An 18,218-nucleotide genomic window follows, 5' to 3' on the forward strand; every position below is an offset into this window, starting at 1 on the left:
ACCACTGCTTTCTGTTTCCTGTCACTCAGCCAATTTCGTATCTATGTTGCTACTGTCCCTTTTATTCCATGAGCTATAATTTTGCTCACAGGTCTGTTGTGTGGCACTGTATCAAATGCCTTTTGGAAGTCCATGTACACCACATCAACAGCATTGCCCTCATCAACCCTTTGTTAGTTCTTCAAAAATCTCCAAATTAGCTAAACGTGGATACATTGTAGTTACATCAATATAGTACTTTTTAATATAAAAACAAGAAATGCTGGAAATACTCAGCATGTCAGGTAGCATCTGTGGAGAGAGAAGCAGAGTTAACGTTTCAGGTCAGTGACCCTTCAACAGAACTGGCAGATATTAGAAATGTAAAAGGTTTTAAGCAAGTAAAGCAGGGGGTGGGGCAAGAGATAACAAAAGAGAAGGTGTTGATAGGACAGAGGGTGACAGAGAATAACTGACCAGGTGGTCATGGAACAAAGGCAAACAATATGTTAATGGTGTGCTGAAAGACAAAGCATTAGTACAGAGAGTGTGTGAATAGACTGTAAAGCAAAAAGCACTCCAAGCACTAACATTAAAATTTTTTTTAAAAACAAACAGTGGGTAGGCACAGTAGAAATAAACAAAACAAACTAAAATAAAATAACCAAATAAAAAAGGAAAAATAACTAAACATAAAAAGGCAGCCCGTCATGCTCTGAAATTATTGAACTCAATGTTTAGTCCGGCACGCTATAGCGTGCCTGATTGGTAAATGAGATATTGTTCCTCGAGCTTGCGTTGATGTTCACTGGAACACTGCAGCAATCTCAGGACAGAGATGTGAGCATGAGAGCTGGGGGTGGGGTGTTCAAATGGCCGAAAACCGGAAGCTCGGGGTCATGCTTACGGACTGAGCGGAAGTCTTCCGCAAAGCGGTCACACAATCTGCATTTGGTCTCCCCAGTGTAGAGGAGACCACATTGTGAGCAGCGTATACAGTATACTAAATTGAAAGAAGTACAAGTAAATTGCTGCTTCACCTGAAAGGAGTGTTTGGGGCTGAGCTCTTCCAACATTACTCTTTCCTTACCCTTAATTACCCTTAACATTACCCTTAATCAAAAATTTGTGATGCAATATTTAATTCTTAAGTACTTAATTCAAACAATACCTTTTGACTATTTACTGTACTAGGCAAATACATGGCAAAATATGATTCTTTAAAGCCCAAGCAAGAAACTAATCTTTAAGTAGCCAATATTATTCTTCACTGCTGGGTTTCCTACAGGCTTGCAGACCTTACATTAGTTGATCTTTCTCCCAGATGGACTTCACTAAATCAATCATCCAGAAGTCTTGTACTTTACCGTGGTACTCAGGTTGCATCCAGTTTCTTTTTGAAGATAATAATAAAAAACATCAGGGGCAAAATTCTGGATAAAATCAACTGGAACAACTATGTGTCTTTTCTATTCAAAACTGAAGCAAAATGCTTGTAATTTGAAGATTTACAGTTCAATCTGCAAAATAATTTTAGAAGAATCAGAAACAGTAAAGTACATAAATATTTAAAGGAGTTTTGTTGATTAGCTGCATCCTTAGCACCTCTCTCCCCACAGACAAGCATTTGCCACTTGCGACTGAAGGTGCACTTGGCATTGATGCTTCCTGTCAGTGCAGACAGGTTTCATTAAGTTTAGCATGAATATTGGAATCCATTCTTTGGGAGTTATTCTGGTAATTTGGCATTTCATGTAAAAATTAGAAGCTTCAAATATTTTTTTAAAATGAAACATGCTGCATTTAAAAGGTGGATCACAGAGATCAGGCAGATATGCCAAAAGAACTAGGCTCAGGGCCCAACCAATACTACTGAGGACAGGAATCTGAGCAGGTGGGGAGCAGTTAGGATATGGCTTAGGGTCTGAAATCCAAACCAGACAACCACAGTGGGTCAGGGGTTAGTGGATAATTACCCAATACCCTAAAAATAGAGCAGAACAAAGTGGGTGAACCTGAAAATCAAGTGGCAAGGAGCTGTGAACTCAGATTGGATGGGAGAGAAACATAGAAGGTCTGCGCTGAGTGTGAAGAAGGGAGTTTGGTAAGTGATGGCATTTAAAGGGTTAATCTCGCTAGTCTAGTTTTTTGTTTAAATTTAGCAATTAACTAAAATTACTGTTTAAGTTAAGAGGCAATTTAAGTTTCACAGTTTTAAACAGGGATATACAAGCTCGCAAAGTAGCTGTAGCTGGCTTAAACTGGTTTCTGGGCTCTAGCAAGGCTGATTCTTCATTGTTTTCAGAGAGGATAAATTCAGAGGTCTCTGAGGGCTGCTTGTCTGCATTGAGTGCTGCTTGTGTGCACAGAGTGTGAAGAAGGGAGTTTGGTAAGTGAGGGAGTTCGGTAAGGAGGGGAACTATAAATTAATTAAGAAAAATTAATTTAATTTAATTGAGAGAGCGCGCAAGCGGAGAGTTCACCGGGAATCAGCAAAAGGGGAGCAGGGCTAGCTGCCACCAATCTGCCGGCATTCGGAAGGAAAAAAAAAAAATCGAGGTGTGACATCATAGGGAAGCAGGTAGGTGATTGGCTGGGTGAGACTTCAGAGCTACAAACAGCACGAGAGGGGAGAGAGAGCAGCAAGGCACAGGGAGGTAGTTGGTGGGTATTTTCTTTTTTCTGCTGATTTTTATTTTTCTCTCACATTTAAGTCTATCTACTAAGTAGAAGCTAATATACCAGAAGTCAGTAGGTGGTTACTCATTTGTTTGTTCTATTTATAACCATTTTATTGCATTTATTTAACTTCCAATTTTAGTGCGGTAAATAAATAATTCAAGGCATGTCAGGGCTGCTCACACCCGTCGAATGCATATCCTGTGCCATGTGGGGTCTCCAGGACCCTACCCATGTCCTGGACAACAACAGGTATAGAAAGTGCCACCAAATGCAAAACTCAAGCACAGAATCTTGAAACTTGAGGTGTAGCTGGTGTCACAGAGATGCATTCGCGAGGGTGAGAGAATAGTGGATAGCACGTTTCAGGAGGTAGTCACCCCGCAGCTTAAGAGAGCGCAGGCAGAGAGGGACTGGGTGGCTGTCAGACAGACAAGAAGGACAAGGCAGAAAGTGCAGGAGGCCCCAGAGGGCATCCCGCTTTCTAACCGGTATTCAATTCTGAGAACTGTTGGGAGAGAGGGTTCCTCTGAAGAGTGCAGTGAGAGTCATGACCAGAGCACCATGGGTGGCTTAGCTGTGCAGGGAGAGAGGTGAAAAGACAGGAGAGCAATAGTGGTAGGAGATTCTACAGTTAGTGGGATAGACAGGCGTTTCTGTGGTCACAAACGTGATTTGCGGATGGTATGTTGCCTCCCTGGTGCAAGGGTCATAGATATCACCGAGCGGCTACAGAGCATTCTGGAGGGTGAGGGTGCACATCCAGAGGTCTTGGTCCACTTTGGTACCAAAGATATAGGTAGAAAAAGGGATGGGTTCCTGCAGGCTGAGTTTACGGAGTTAGGAAAGAGATTAGCAAGCAGGACCTCAAAGGTAGTAATCTCTGAATTACTCTCAAGGCCTCTTGCTAGTGAGTATAGAAATAGGAAAATACATCAGATGAACGCGTGGCTGGAGAGTTTCAGATTCAGAACAGGGAACGGGAGGCAGAAAATTAGCGAGTGGCTCGGAAGGACAGAAGCAGCAAAGTTTAAAAAGTGTACAGCACAGGAACTTGGCAGTGTTAAAAGGTATTGAATTAAATTCAAGGAGTTTAGCAAATGAAGTCTATGAGCTAAGGGCACAGAGAGACACATGGCTGCATGAAATCATTGCTATAACAGAAATCTGGCTTAAAGAGGGGCTGAAATGGCAGCTCAACATCCCTGGGTATAGAGTTTTCAGGCAGGATAGAGAGGGGGATAAAAAAAGGAGTGGGTGCTAACTGAATCATCAAATGAGGCCATATGGGTTGAGCTCAGAAATAAACAAGGGGCAGCCACACTACTAGGAGTGTACTATAGACACCCAAATAGTGAGAGGGAGATAGAAGAACAAATATGCAGGCAAATTTCTGAGTGTAAAAACAATAGGGCAATAATAGTTGGGGATTTCAACTACCCTAATATCAACTGGGATACAAACAGTGTGAAGGGCACAAAATTCTTGAACTGCATTCTGTTTTTTAGGGAGCTCTAGTAATGAGGACCAGGGAAGAAGGGTCCCAGAGTAATTGATATTATTTGACATTAAGCATCTTCCAAAAGGTTTAATTTAAAGGGTTAAGTTATGGCAGGAGAGCTCAAAGCCGTGGTGTGCTCCTTGTGCTCTATGGGGAAGTCGGGAACAATTCCAGTGCCTGAGACCAGCATGTGTGCAGAAAGTGTCTCCAGCTGCAGTTCCTGGAAGCGCGGTTTCAGAGCTGGAGCGGTGGCTGGGGACACTGTGGAGCATCCGCAAGGTGGAGAGTATCGTGGATTGCACATATAGAGAGGTGGTCACACCGCAGGCTCAGACTCCATAGGCAGGAAGGGAATGGGTGACCACCAGGCAGAGCAAGAGGACTAGGTAGGCAGTGCAGGAATCTCCTGTGGCTATTCCCCTGCAAAACAGATATACTGTTTTGGATACTGTTGGGGGGAATGGCCTCTCAGGGGAAAGCAGCAACAGCCCAATTTGTTGCACCACGGTTGGCTCTGCTGCACAGGGGAGGAATAAAAAGTGTTGGAATGCAATAGTTATAGGGGATTCAATTTTAAGGGGAATAGTTAGGCGTTTCTGTGGCCACAAACGAGACTCCAGGGTGGTACAGAGTCATAGAGAGATACAGCACTGAAACAGGCCCTTCGGCCCACCGAAACTGTGCCGACCAACAACCACCCATTTATATTAATCCTACATTAATCCCATATTCCTTCCACATCCCCACCATTCTCCTACCACCTACATACACTAGGGGCAATTTACAATGGCCAATTTACCTATCAACCTGCAAGTCTTTGGCTGTGGGAGGAAAACGGTCTCAGGATTACTACCAGTGCCACGTGCTAGTCAGAGTAGAAATAGCAGGATATATCGGATGAATACGTGGCTGAAGAGATGGTGTGAGGGGAAGGGTTTTAGATTCCTGGGACATTGGGACTGGCTCTGGGGGAGGTGGGACCAGTACAAACTGGACGGGTTACACCTGGGCAGGACTGGGAATGATGTCCTAGGGGGGAGTATTTGCTAGAGTGGTTGAAGAGGGTTTAAACTAAAATGGCAGGGGGATGGGAACCTTTGCAAGGAGTCAGAAGAGGGGATTCAAGGACAAGAAAAAAGACAGGGGAATAAGAAAAGTGATAGGCAGAGAAATCAAGGGCCAGAATCAAACACGGCCACAGTGAAAAATAGTGGGAAAGGGACAGTTAATGTTAAAAAGACAAGCCTTAAGGTTTTGTGCCTCATCGCGTGTAGCATTCGCAATAAAGTGGATGAATTAATTGCGCAAATAGATGTAAACGGGTATGATATAGTCGGGATTATGGAGACATGGCGGCAGGTGACCAGGGATGGGAAATGAACATCCAGGGGTATTCAGTATTTAGGAAGGACAGACAAAAAGTAAAAGGCGGTGGAGGTGCATTGCTGGTTAAAGAGGAAATTAACTCAATAGTGGGGAAGGATATTAGCTCTGACGATGTGGCAAGGGACAAAAAATGTTAGTGGGGGTTGTATATAGACCCTCAAACTGTAGTGGTGATGTTGGGAATGGCATTAAACAGGAAATTAGAGACGCATGCGATAAAGGAACATCTGTAATAATGGGTGACGTTAATCTGCATATAGATTGGGCAAATCAAATTAGTCACAATACCGTAGAGGAGGAATTCATGGAGTGTATACGAGATGGTTTCCTGGACCAATACATTGAGGAACCAACTAGAGAACAGGGCATCCTAGACTGGGTATTGTGTAATGAGAGAGGAATAATTGACAATCTAGTGGTGCGAGACCTCTTGGAGATGAGCGACCATAATATGACCAGAATTCTTCATCACGATGGAGAGTGACGTAGTTAATTCTGAGACTAGAATCCTGAATCTTAATAAAGGAAACTACAAAGGTATGACGCACTGGGAAACGTTACTTAAAGGGATGACAGTGGATAGGCAATGGCAAACATTCAAAGAGTGCATGAATGAATTGCAACAATTGTTTATTCCTGTCTGGTGCAAAAGTAAAACGGGAAAGTTAGCCAAACCATGGCTTGCAAGGGAAATTAGAGATAGCATTAGATCCAAGGAAGAGGCATACAAATTCGTCAGAAAAAACAGCAGACCTGAGGATTGGGAGCAGTTTAGAATTCAGCAAAGGAGGACAAAGGGATTGATTAAGAAGGGGAAAATAGAGTACGAGAGTAAGTTTGCGGGGCACATAAAAGCTGGCTGTAAAAGTTTCTATAGGTATGTGAGGAGAAATTGATTGGTGAAGACAAATGTAGGTCCCTTACAGTCAGAAACAGGGGAATTTATTATGGGGAACAAAGGAATGGCTGACCAACTAAATGAATACTTTGGTTCTGTCTTCACAAAGCAGGACACAAATATCATACCAGAAATGTTGGGGAACACAGGGTCTAATGAGAGGGAGGAACTGAAGGAAATCAGTATTAGTAGAGAAATGGTGTTGGGGAAATTGATGGGATTGAAGGCCGATAAATCCCCAGGGCCTGATAATCTGCATCCCAGAGTACTTAAGGAAGTGGCTCTGGAAATAGTGGATGCATTGGCGGTCATCTTCCAAGATTCTATAGACTCTGGAACAGTTCCTACAGATTGGAGGGTAGCTGATGTAACCCCACTATTTAAAAAGGGAGGTAGAGAGAGAGCAGGGAATTATAGACCAGTCAGCCTGACGTCGGTAGTGGGGAAAATTCTAGAGTCTATCATCAAAGATTTTATAGCAGAGCACTTGGAGAACAGTGGTAGAATTGGACAGAGTCATCATAGATTTACGAAAGGCAAATCTTGTTTGACAAATCTACTGGAATTCTTCGAGGAGGTAACTAGTAGAGTTGATGACGGGGAGCCAGTGGATGTGGTTTATTTGGACTTCCAGAAGGCTTTCGACAGAGTCCCACATAAAAGATTAGCATGTAAAATTAAAGTGCATGGGATTGGGGGTAGTGTATTGTGATGGATAGAAAATTGGTTGGCAAGACGGGAAACAAAGAGTAGGAAAAAGCGGGCCTTTTTCCGAATGGCTGGCAGTGACTAGTGGGGCATTACAGGGATCGGTGCTAGGACCCCAGCTATTCACAATATATATTAATTATTTAGATGAGGGAACAAAATGTAAATCTCCAAATCTGCAGATGACACAAAACTGGGTGGGAGGGCGAGTTGTGAGGAGGATGCAGAGAGGCTTCAGAGTGATTTGGACAAGTTGAATGAGTGGGCTAATGCATGGCAGATGCAGTATAATGTGGATAAATGTGAGGTTATCCACTTCGGTAGCAAAATCAGGAAGGCAGATTATCATCTGAACGGCTATAAACTGAGAGAGGGGAATATGCAACGAGACCTGGGTGTTCTCGTACACTAGTCGCTGAAGGCAAGCATACAGGTGCAACAGGCGGTAAAATGGACAAATGGTATGTTGGCCTTCATAGCGAGAGGATTTGAGTACAGGAACAGGGATGTCTTGCTGCAAATATACAGGGCCTTGGTGAAGCCACCAGATTGGTGGTGGAGGCAAAAATCCTCAACTCATTTAAAACGTACCTGGATCTGCACCTGAAGTGCTGTAACCTGCAAGGCTATGAACCTGGTGCTGGAAAGTGGGATTAGAATGGGCAGCTTGTTTTTTTAGCCAGCTCAGACATGATGTGCTGAATGGCCTCTTTCTGTGCTGTAACTTTTCTATGGTTCTATATTAAAAAGAAAAAATGGCAAGCTGTCATTGCAGCAGAAAAAGGTACAGTAGCATAAGTTAGTATGGAGAAACCTGCAAGGTTTGCAGTATAGGAGACAGATGATTTGTGACAGCATGACCCATGCTGAAACTGGCATGCGAACGAACTTCACAAAAGTAGACCTGTTATACATCCTGTTGTATTGGGGGCACCTAGAGATGCCCCAGGAAGCAGTGTACCAGTAGCAAGGAAGAGAAAGATGTCTAGTAGGGACACTGGCCTACATAAGTCCTGGGTTGGGGTCTGATGGCCCCCCCACTCGCCCCCTTTCTGACAGGTACCAACATGGAACCTGGAGAACCACACCTACTTCATATTAGGAGCAAGGTAATGTTTTACTTCCCTTTTGCTGGCAGCCTCCAATGGTCCCGTTAGCCCCAAGAAAATTGACCACAACGAACAGGTTGCAAGCTGCAATCAATCATGATCCAGTTTCCCAAAGGGACCTGAAATGGGCATTGACCCTCCATTTGCAAAGGCAATAGACCTAATCTTAGTTTCTGGTCACACACTAACCATATTAGACCCTCCAGTGCCCATTTTTCACCAAAAAGTTGAACATTGTACAATCCAGTTTCTAGGCCATAGATTAACAGATTGGCATGACATCTTGTAGATGTTAATATCTAAAGCAGGGCTGAAAAATTTTAAAAATGGTGCACTATGCACAAAACCATTACTATATGAATGTTTGACAAAAGCATATTAAATCATAAAACTGAGACAACAAAATTCCATCAGATGCAGTACTTCATGCAACTAGATTGCAGAAGATGTTAGAACAGTTATTAACACTATGTGCTTTGTATGTAACATGCCTATAGACTAATTCAGTGCTGGGTGGCTGTTAATTTTATGGGGTTAAATGACTAAATTAAATGGATTTTATTTTGTGCAGATGGTGTCGGTGCTTGTAGGTAAAGAAAAAGAACAAGTGCAACAACTCTTCAACTGTCTGTTACAGATGAAGAGCGATGACTTCACCTCTGAAGATGTACAGAATCTAGCAAGATACTATGATATATCATGTTAATTATTTGACAGGTGTCACAAGGTTAATATACAGTATGAGTAACTCAGGAGGTTTAGAACTATACAAATTGTATGGCGTATGCTGCATACTTTTTTTCTACTTATTTCTTCTTCCGCATTCTCGAAACTAACCAATGTATGTAACCGAGATATTATATTGTTAATCTTCCATTCATGTACCTTGCACTTCCCCATCAAAATTCATGAGTATCTGTTTCATAAAAGTCCATACATATAAAACTGTTAAGCAATGATCTGTTTTAGTTGTTAGCTTGTGTTCATTTACTGAAAGGGGCACCAAGTCATTTTAAATGTTGTGACTTCAGTCTCTAAGTATAAACCAGCAAAACCTGTTAATTCCTCATACAAAAGCAAAATAGCACAGATGCTGGCAATTGGAAATAAAAACAGAAAATGCGGAATCTACTCAGCAGGTCAGGCAGCATCTGTGGAGAGAGAGAAACAAAGTTCATGGGCTGGATTTTATGGGCCCCTCCGAGACAAGTTCAGAGGTGAAGGGCCGCACAGAATTGCAATGGGGGGTGTGGGGGGAGGACCCATTGCCTCCCCATTGCAAAGCAATTTTGTTGGGGGGAGGAATAGGCTGAAAATGGCCTTTGCACCCAGAGGCCACTTGGCTCTCAAGCCACTTAAGGGCCACTTACTGCCGCCACTGGGATTTAACCAGCAGCGGGGGCGGGGGGTTGGTGGGGCCTCTGCCACGTGGGGAGGTCGCTTAGTAAAATGAGACGACCTCCCTGTGGGCTTGCAGTTGGGGGTGGGGGGGGGGCTATTCTCCGGTGAAAAACTATACTCCCATACGCCCCACCCCCAACGCACTAAACGCCCACTTTCGCCGGGGTCTGCCGGTCTGGCTCCAGCAACCCTGCCTCATTTATCTTGGATCCGAGCTCCAACAGTGGGCCTGGTTCCAAGGCCTCCTGCAGTAGCGGCAGTGGCCACCATTCCCAGTGGCGCATCCAATACTGCTGTGCTGCTGGCCCTGGGATTGGTTGGCAGCTCTTGGAGGCGGGATCTCTGTCTTTTAAGGGGCGGGATCCAGGTTCCAGACTGTTAATTGGTCTGGCACCGTAACATTGTTTCGTGGGGGAGGGGGCTCCAGCTGGCTGAGGTGTGATTCCCCTCACTTTTCTGCCCAGCGCCGCTGTGGGCACAAAATTCAGCCCAATGACCTTCCATCAAAGTTTCGACCACAGGTCATCCACCTGAAACACCAACCCTGCGATGACTTTTCTCATTGAAGGTGAAGTCCCACCACCAAGGCTGAAAGTAAGAGCTGTCCTCACTGCGGCTGGCAGTGGGCCTCTGAGGAGGTGGCATATTGGTGACAGCAGCTAATTAATAAGTTGTTGTGAGAGTTGCTGTCCAATTCAGGCTGCAGCACCAGCTTTAGGTCGGGAAAAAGAACCCGACCGAACCACAGCGGACCCGAGCCGGCCCGAGTCCCTCCGCTTTTGCCCCGAGTCCGACCCGAACCAAACCAAACCTGCCACTACTTACCTTCCCACTGGGAAGCTCCACCGAGCTGCAGCACATGCACAGACTCAGTTTCGTCCCAGACTCCCAGCTCAGGTAAGTTTTTTTTATTTCAATACTTACCAGCAGAGCACTTACTGTGTGTGTCCGACCCGAGCCCGAAAGCCGGCCCCGGAAGATGGGCCCAACCCAACCCAAACCCGACACGTCGTCGGGTCCCATTGGATAGCAGGCTACTACTTGACAGGTGCATTATGGGGTTGCGGCAGAGCTCTTTGGGTTGGTTGCCAAGGACAGGCAGGCCCTGGTGATTTTGGGTGGGTGGGTGGGGGGGGGGGGTTGATTGTGATGCACCAGTGACACCATTACATGGGAGCCCCTCCATGCCCCATAAAGGAGTTTCCCCCCTTCCCCAACTGGACAGTCACCTAGCGGTCTAACCACATGTTGGGGGGTGGGGGCCTCCCGATGCGGGAAAAATTCCCTAGGTAGGAAGTGGCCCTTAATTGGCTGCCAGGCACCATCACATTTTCCACTGGTGGCATGGTGGTAGGAAGATGTCAGGCCCCCCTCCCAAAGCCTACCCCACCATATTGGCAGCCTTCCTGCCTCTAGTGGTCTGGGAAAATAGAGCCTGGTGTTTCGCTCATCACAGAGGAGGCCTGTCCTGAGAATTTCCAGCATTTTCTGTTATTTTGTTAATTCCTCATGTTGTTGAACTGAAGTTCAGTATAAATGTTTGGTGTTTCCACTGATAACACAAAGGCAATAACCATTTATTTCCTGTTATTACTTCAGCTCTGTTCTACCTCTAGACATCACCTGGTATTTTAGTTTTAGATTTTTTACAATGGGTACTAACTGGTTAGTCCTAAATTAGAATGCAGCAGTCTTTGGACGTGGATTGCCTGGCGAAGAATATGAACTTATCCTTGTGATTGCGCACGAATAAGCTCAGTAAGGTTACCTATTAATGAACAGTGAACTTTGAATGTAATTGCAGTTCTTTAAACTGCAGTAAAGTTGTGCAGATTTTACTATTTTTTTTGTTTGTCTCTGGTAAAACTTTATGCACTGTAATGCAGTCTCCCAATTAAAGTCAGGGAAGTGAAAAAATTGCTTTCACCTGTTGTTTATGCACTGAAATAATAAACTGTACTTGTATTGGTTCCTTCTTCTATCCCAGGGAGTTTTTGCTGATAAAATGGTAATTTTGCAAGATGATGCTCCCAGTATAGAGCCTCGTTTCATAAAGTGTATCCTTTGATGCTAACTCATGTAACCTATTGTGGTTAAAGAGAATTTTTCCACACAACTACTACCAGATCGGAGCCTTAAATTTTTTAAAATGTGGTCCTTTAACAATTATAATTTGTGGGAGTTTGTTCATCCACCATTGCTTTTCCTTGAACCCACTCTAGTCATTACTTTTCAACGCATCTACTGAACATGAAAATGTAAAAACATTTGCTTTAGGATGTCTAGTTATTTCCTGATGGTGGAATCCAAGTCTACAAAGACTCTACAGATTCATAAGACACAGAATTGCCCTTTCGTTTCCTCTGTGATGAGTTACTGTTGTGAATGCAACAAAAATGGTACTTTGGTACGGGGAGCAAGCAAAAGTTAAGGAGAGGTGAGCTGTCCCAATACTACTTGAGCTGTGGATCAAGAGCAGTCGGAGATAGGGAAAATAAAAGAAAGAAAATATGGCACCTTCCTTCTACCTAATGTAGGTATGTACCAATGATTATCTGTGACCGGTTTAGTCATATAATAGATCTGTTTCAGGTAACTTTAGATGACCAAATGTAGCACTCCAAGGAAAAAGGTGGACATCTTGCAAAACTATTCACTTTTTATTCATGCAATTGCTAACTTCTATTAAGCTATTAACCTAGGGTACTTCGGTTAATACATGCCTTGCTTGTAGTTCTAGTGTCCAAGCAGTTTGTTGTCTACTTCCCATTAAATTACTAAAATGACTCATTTAGTACCAACCTAGTGGAGAGTCTGGAAAAGTACCTCAAAAATGGAAAAATAAGTAATGCCTTCAAAACATTTTGATATGGAAGCATGGAGTTGTTTTGGAAACCCATTAAAAACAGACCAGATAAACTTCTAGATCTGTGTTTGGTTAATTTGAGGAAAATCAAAGTATTGTGAATTGCAGGATATATTTTGTTTAGTGTTTACTTTTCAATGCGTTCATTTATGCATAAAGAACAGTACTTCATTAAACGAGGAAAATCTTGGATTTTTGTTCAAAATACTCATTTGAACAGTAGAGGCACACTTACCTATGCTAGACTTGTTTGACAATTTCACAGATGGGAGCATTCCCATGCATTGTGAGCAAAAACAGCTCAGGTTATGACTTTAGAGCTATCCAATTTGTTCCACTTCCCTGCTTTTCACCCCCACCTCTCCAGTCCTGCAAATTTCTCCTATTCAAGTCCATCTCCAAACTCTTGAAAGTTATTAAATCTGCTTCCATCACCCTTTAACTAGGCCCCCATTCTGGATCGTAACAACTTGCTGTGCAACAGGATGCCCAATTGCACCCCACCCCCGATGTTTTGCCAGTTAAATTAGCAACTCTCACCACTCCAAATAGTTTTTCCCCATCTACTCCATCAAAATCCCTCAATTCAATCACCTCTGTTAAATCTCCCCTTAACCTTTTCTGCTCTGGGCAAAATCTCAGCTTCTCTAGCTTCCCCACATAACTGAAGTCCTTCATCATCAGTGTGATCCTTTTACATTTTCTTACATGGCCACACTCACACCTTATTGATCAAGGAACAAGGCCTACATGGTACCACACAGCTTAGTGGGAACATTGAACATAAGTTCAGAAGTGAGAATGTTCACTGATGATTGCGGTGCTCAATTCTATTTGCAACTCCGTTGATAGTGAAGCAGTCCATGCCTGCATGCTGTGAAATCTGGACAACATTCAGACTTGGGCTTAAAGTGGCAAGTAACATTTGTGTCACACAAATGCCAGACAATGGCCATATTCTAAAAGAGAGCACCTAACCACCTTCCCTTGACTTTCAACAGCACCATCATCAAATAATCCACAATCAATATGCTGGAGGTCACCACTGACCATAAACTCAATTGGCTCAGCCACAAATACTGTGGCTACAGAGCAGATGAGTCTGGGAACTTTGGCAAGTGCCTCACCTCCTGACTCCCAAAAGCCTGTTCATCTACAAGGCACAAGTCAGGAGTGTGATGGAATACTTTCAACTTGCCTGGATGAGCACAGCTCCAACAACATTTGAGACGCTTCACACCAAAGTCCATTTGATCAGCACCCCATCCACCACCTTAAATATTCACCCCCTCCATCACTGGCAAACAGTGGTAGCAGTGTGCATCATCCACAAGATGCACTGCAGCAACTCACGAAGGCTTTTTCGACAGCAATTCCCAAACCTCTACCACCTAGAAGGACAAGGATAGCAGACGTATGGGAACACCATCTCCAAGTTGCTCTCCAAATTACACACCATCCCGATTTGGAATCGCCGTTCCTTCATCATCACTGGGTTAAAATCCTGGAACTCCCAACCTGGCAGCACACCATCACCTTCTCAAGGGTGACTAGGGATTGGCAATAAATGCTCATCTTGCCGCAATGCCCACATCCTGTGCCTGAATAAAGCAAGGCGAGGATCCCGTTTGATTTTTTAAAAACAGCCGTATTAACTTGTCCTGCCAACATTAAAGATTTATGTAGGTGAACCCCCAAGGTTTCTCCGTTCCTGTGGCCCCCACCCACTTTATAATGTGAAGTTGAAAAATTGTTAGGTTTGAAAAACTTTGCTAGGTTTCTGGAAAGACACTGCAAAAGACTGCAGTTAATTGCTTACAATGTAATACCAAGTGAGAGAAAAAAATGCAAGGCACATTTCCAGAAAATAGATGAAGTGGGAGCCAAAAAAAATTTCTTTTACTGTTCCAAACTAGTGGATTTCCCAACACTTTACTTGCAAAATTTGGACAGTGGCTTTTTTGTAATTGAATTTTGAGGAAAAATGGATAAACTCTGAAAAAGTTCAAATTGTCGACATGAAAAAAATTCCTGCAAGTAATGAAAATAATGAACTCCTGCATGTATTGTGTTGTGAAACATGTAAGCAACAAGTGCAACTTTCAGTCTTTTTGTTCATTACATAGGTGCAAACTTAATCCACGCACTTACACTGCAGAAATTCACTTCACTTATTTTAAAGATATTCCAAATCAGGCTTTTCCCTCCTGGTCCTCAACTCAGTTGAAGGCTTCAATCCCTCTGCAGTAACAGCACTGGCTTCAGGGTTATTTGGATACCTCAGTTTCTTTTGCCATCTCATTTTGTGACTGTAGTATTTCAACATTTAACTATCATATTGATACCTTCAGACAACAGGAATTTTTTCTTAATCAGTCTACCCCCCCCCCCCCCACCACCACCACTTAATCAAACCAAACTATTTTGCAGATTATAAAGATAAGCACAAAATGTTGGTTTTTAATTGTACTTTATTTTAGATATGCATCTTACAGTCATCCTGTTAGGCAAACCAGCTTGCAAACAAATATACAAATACCAAAACAAGCATAATGCAACATATACTGCAACTGGCACTAGTGTTCCAAAGCTTATCAAAGAAAATTAAAAAGACTGCAACTTGTGACTCTTATTCTTCTGTTCATAAGGATAAAACTTCAAGCATTATCAACATGGCAACATAAACCAAACACTGCATAATGCGCAAAACATATTCACATTTAGTGACTCAATTTTGCATTTCAATGAAGTATGTTGTAATTTCAACAGTGCACCGTTAGAGGCTGAGGACAGCCTATGTAAGTTTTTTAGTGTCTCGTCACACAAGGAGGGGGGAAAAGGCCATAGTCTTTATCTATCTTCTCTAATGCTCCAAACAAAGCAATGTGCAAATTCTGCACTGTGCTTTCAATGTAACAAACTGCATCAGCAGCATTCATCTGTTATGAACACTTACTTTCTCGGAACAAAGAAACCAGTTAAATCGGTATGTAAAACATTTTCTAAAGCCTGAGTACTGTCTTTGGTAGGCTAATATAGGGTTATATCTTAAGGTAATTCATTCATTATACACAACTTTCATCCTACTGCAATTTGTTAGCATTCTTCTGTGGTATATTGTAGTCCAATACAGATTTTTTTTGGAGAAGTATAAATATATCCTCAATAACGTAGGTATTAACGCATAGTCTTTTCCAAAGGCACCAGGAAACAGTGAGGGAGAAAGGGTCGATCTTCGATAGTTGAAAGGAACCGCCACAATCAAGAATGTGTTCTTCTGATGTAATCTTCCACTGATTTCTGCTTGCACTTTGGGATTTTACAAGTTCAGTTACACATTCTTTGTATCTTTTGCAATATATCACGCACATACAAGTGACAGATAATGGACCATCACTTCTCGTGCAACACGTTACCTGTCAGACATCAACACTGTCCAATAAACGCATATTAAAAAACTACCTATTGCTCTCCCCAATGTTTAAAATGGAACAGGATAAGTGGGCAGACAGATCTGTAATGACATATTTAACCCTGAAACCTACACTTTTTGACCTTCAAAATCCATGATCTTGTTAGTTAATATGCACCAGTTTCAGTTTCCAAGTTATTAGTTTCCTTTCATAACAATTACCATATAATCAACTGTTAGCAGGACTGATTAGCGACATCTTATGATTAGAACTGCAGCAAGGAAGGATTAAATCTCAGTATGAATTGCACTGGTCTGTTGCTGCTGGTTATTATTGGTTACATTTTCTGCCTCTTCAATGGCACAATTTGGCACTGCTGAAGTTGCAGTGCCATTCTCCTCTGCAATGAAGCTCAGCTGCAAGACATCTGCACTTGGCCCAGTTGCAACAGAAGCAAGACCACCACCCTGCAATGGGCATGTCTCCAGACGATCGTTCTCCACCTCTGGTAAGGGACTGACTGCTGAAAACCGACTGTGATAGTCACTTGAACCATGGCTACAAGACGTTTTCATGCTCTCCATGTCAGATCCGCTAAATTCTGAGAAATGGCTGGAGTGAGAGTCTGCCACAGATGGTATACTGTCACTAAGTGATGGAGAATCAAATTCACTTGAGTTGGTGCTTCTCTGTTCAAGTAACTGTGCATCCATCTCCTCCCGAGTTTCATTTATCTTCATACTGCCTCTTGTCTGCAATTTTCCTTTGCATTTTTTAGTCGTTGTTTCTTTGGGCCACTTGGAGGCACTATATCGACTGTCCGGAACAGGGGCTGAAGGTAAAGTGGCTACATTACGACCAGGCATGCTACTGTCTTCTACGCTACTGCTCCCACTGTTGTGTCTGAACTTTGCAGGCTTCGATTCAATGTCAACTTGCACCTCCAGACTGTTTCCTTCTCTGAAAGAAGATATATAGACATAAATGTCAAGTTCATTACAGGTGATGCAGTAATATTCATCCATAAACGTTCAACTGAAGCATATGTAGAGGATGCTGAATTTATTTGTAGTTCAACAATTTCAGCTACTGAATAGGTTATGAGAATTACAGGTATTAATCCATTACACCGGTCAAATGAATAATAAAACATATAAATGTTCTTCTAGTTAACACCATGAATGCACTGGCTGAATTACTGTCTTGTAATTCATTCCCTTGATGCAGGATCTTAAGATTTCTCTTTTTGCCACATGTCACAAAGAAAGATGGCTCATGTTCCGACCAAAGGTAAGAGAATTATAGCCTACAACCAGAGAGCTGCTATAAACACAAGTCTTAAGTAAAGCTTACACAGCCCAAAACATTCACTTCAGTAACATTTGCATTTAAGACCATTCCAGGTCCCTTGAGCAAATGCATCAATCTTTGAGAAACAATACAATTCACACAATGCCTGGGAGAACAATATTAAAAGTGTAACAAAACCACCTACTTAACGTTCTGCATAAGGCAAAGTGTTCTCCATTCGAAGCTTATTAGCTAGATCCCTATGGAAGATACATTTAGAAATGGCTTTCTATTTCCTAATACATTAAGGTGAACAGTCATCTGTGAACATGGCGTTAAGGCTGATTGTTCGAACAAAGTAGAGGAAAGATTTACATTGTAAATGTCTGGACTAAACTTGACCTGAGAATGCTTGTTCAAATACATGAAGATTTTCACTGCCTTGGTGTGTTCAAAAATTCTACATTTGGCAGAAAAAGCTCTGCTCTACATACAGCGTAGCCCAGGTCAGGAAATCCATTTCAGATGTATGGAGTACAATAATGGTTAAATCTAGCAGCATCTTCAGGTACACTGCCCTTTCTGACCATTAAAACTTCTGGCATTGAAGGGTCTTTCAAATAAGAGGCCATCAATAATCTTATCAATAAACCGCTCAAAGAAAGTGAAAAATATCAAGTTTTAAACCCATACTTTAGTGTAGATGAAAAATAAGTTACTTGGTGCTAGAAGTTAGATAATGGAATACAGCTCAACATATTTAAACACAAGTTCTTACAAATTGCCAAAAAGTGTAGCTTGTGTTTCTCACAACTTTCTCTTTCCTCACCTGAATCCCTATCACTCACTGGGATACAGAACCAATGGAATTGGCAGCTTTTGTTTACCCAATTTTTCACGTCTGAGTTACCATCAGCATTAACATAATGCCAACGGAAAATCTATATTAGAGCACCAATAAAATATTTGACTGTGGACAGCTGGATCC

At 42.5% G+C, this 18,218-nt stretch overlaps 2 protein-coding genes across 9 annotated transcripts in view; one reads left to right on the forward strand and one right to left on the reverse strand.

Moving 5' to 3' along the window:
- The window catches only part of LOC137370145 (sperm-associated antigen 1-like), a 213,841-nt gene extending 201,253 nt beyond the window's left edge, over nucleotides 1–12,588 (forward strand). For all 8 annotated transcript variants that reach the window (XM_068032366.1, XM_068032362.1, XM_068032364.1 and 5 more), the window contains one exon: nucleotides 8,832–12,588. In XM_068032366.1, coding sequence (XP_067888467.1) covers nucleotides 8,832–8,966 — 135 coding nt within the window. In that variant the 3' untranslated portion in view covers nucleotides 8,967–12,588. The remainder of the gene's footprint in view (nucleotides 1–8,831) is intronic.
- A 2,392-nt stretch (nucleotides 12,589–14,980) lies between these two features.
- The window catches only part of rnf19a (ring finger protein 19A, RBR E3 ubiquitin protein ligase), a 247,116-nt gene continuing 243,878 nt past the window's right edge, over nucleotides 14,981–18,218 (reverse strand). Inside the window, 1 exon segment of the mRNA XM_068032374.1 lies at nucleotides 14,981–16,900. Within this exon segment, the coding sequence (XP_067888475.1) occupies nucleotides 16,228–16,900 (673 nt within the window). The 3' untranslated portion in view covers nucleotides 14,981–16,227.

The sequence above is a fragment of the Heterodontus francisci genome, chromosome 5, assembly GCF_036365525.1.
Source record: "Heterodontus francisci isolate sHetFra1 chromosome 5, sHetFra1.hap1, whole genome shotgun sequence".
NCBI lineage: Eukaryota > Metazoa > Chordata > Chondrichthyes > Heterodontiformes > Heterodontidae > Heterodontus > Heterodontus francisci.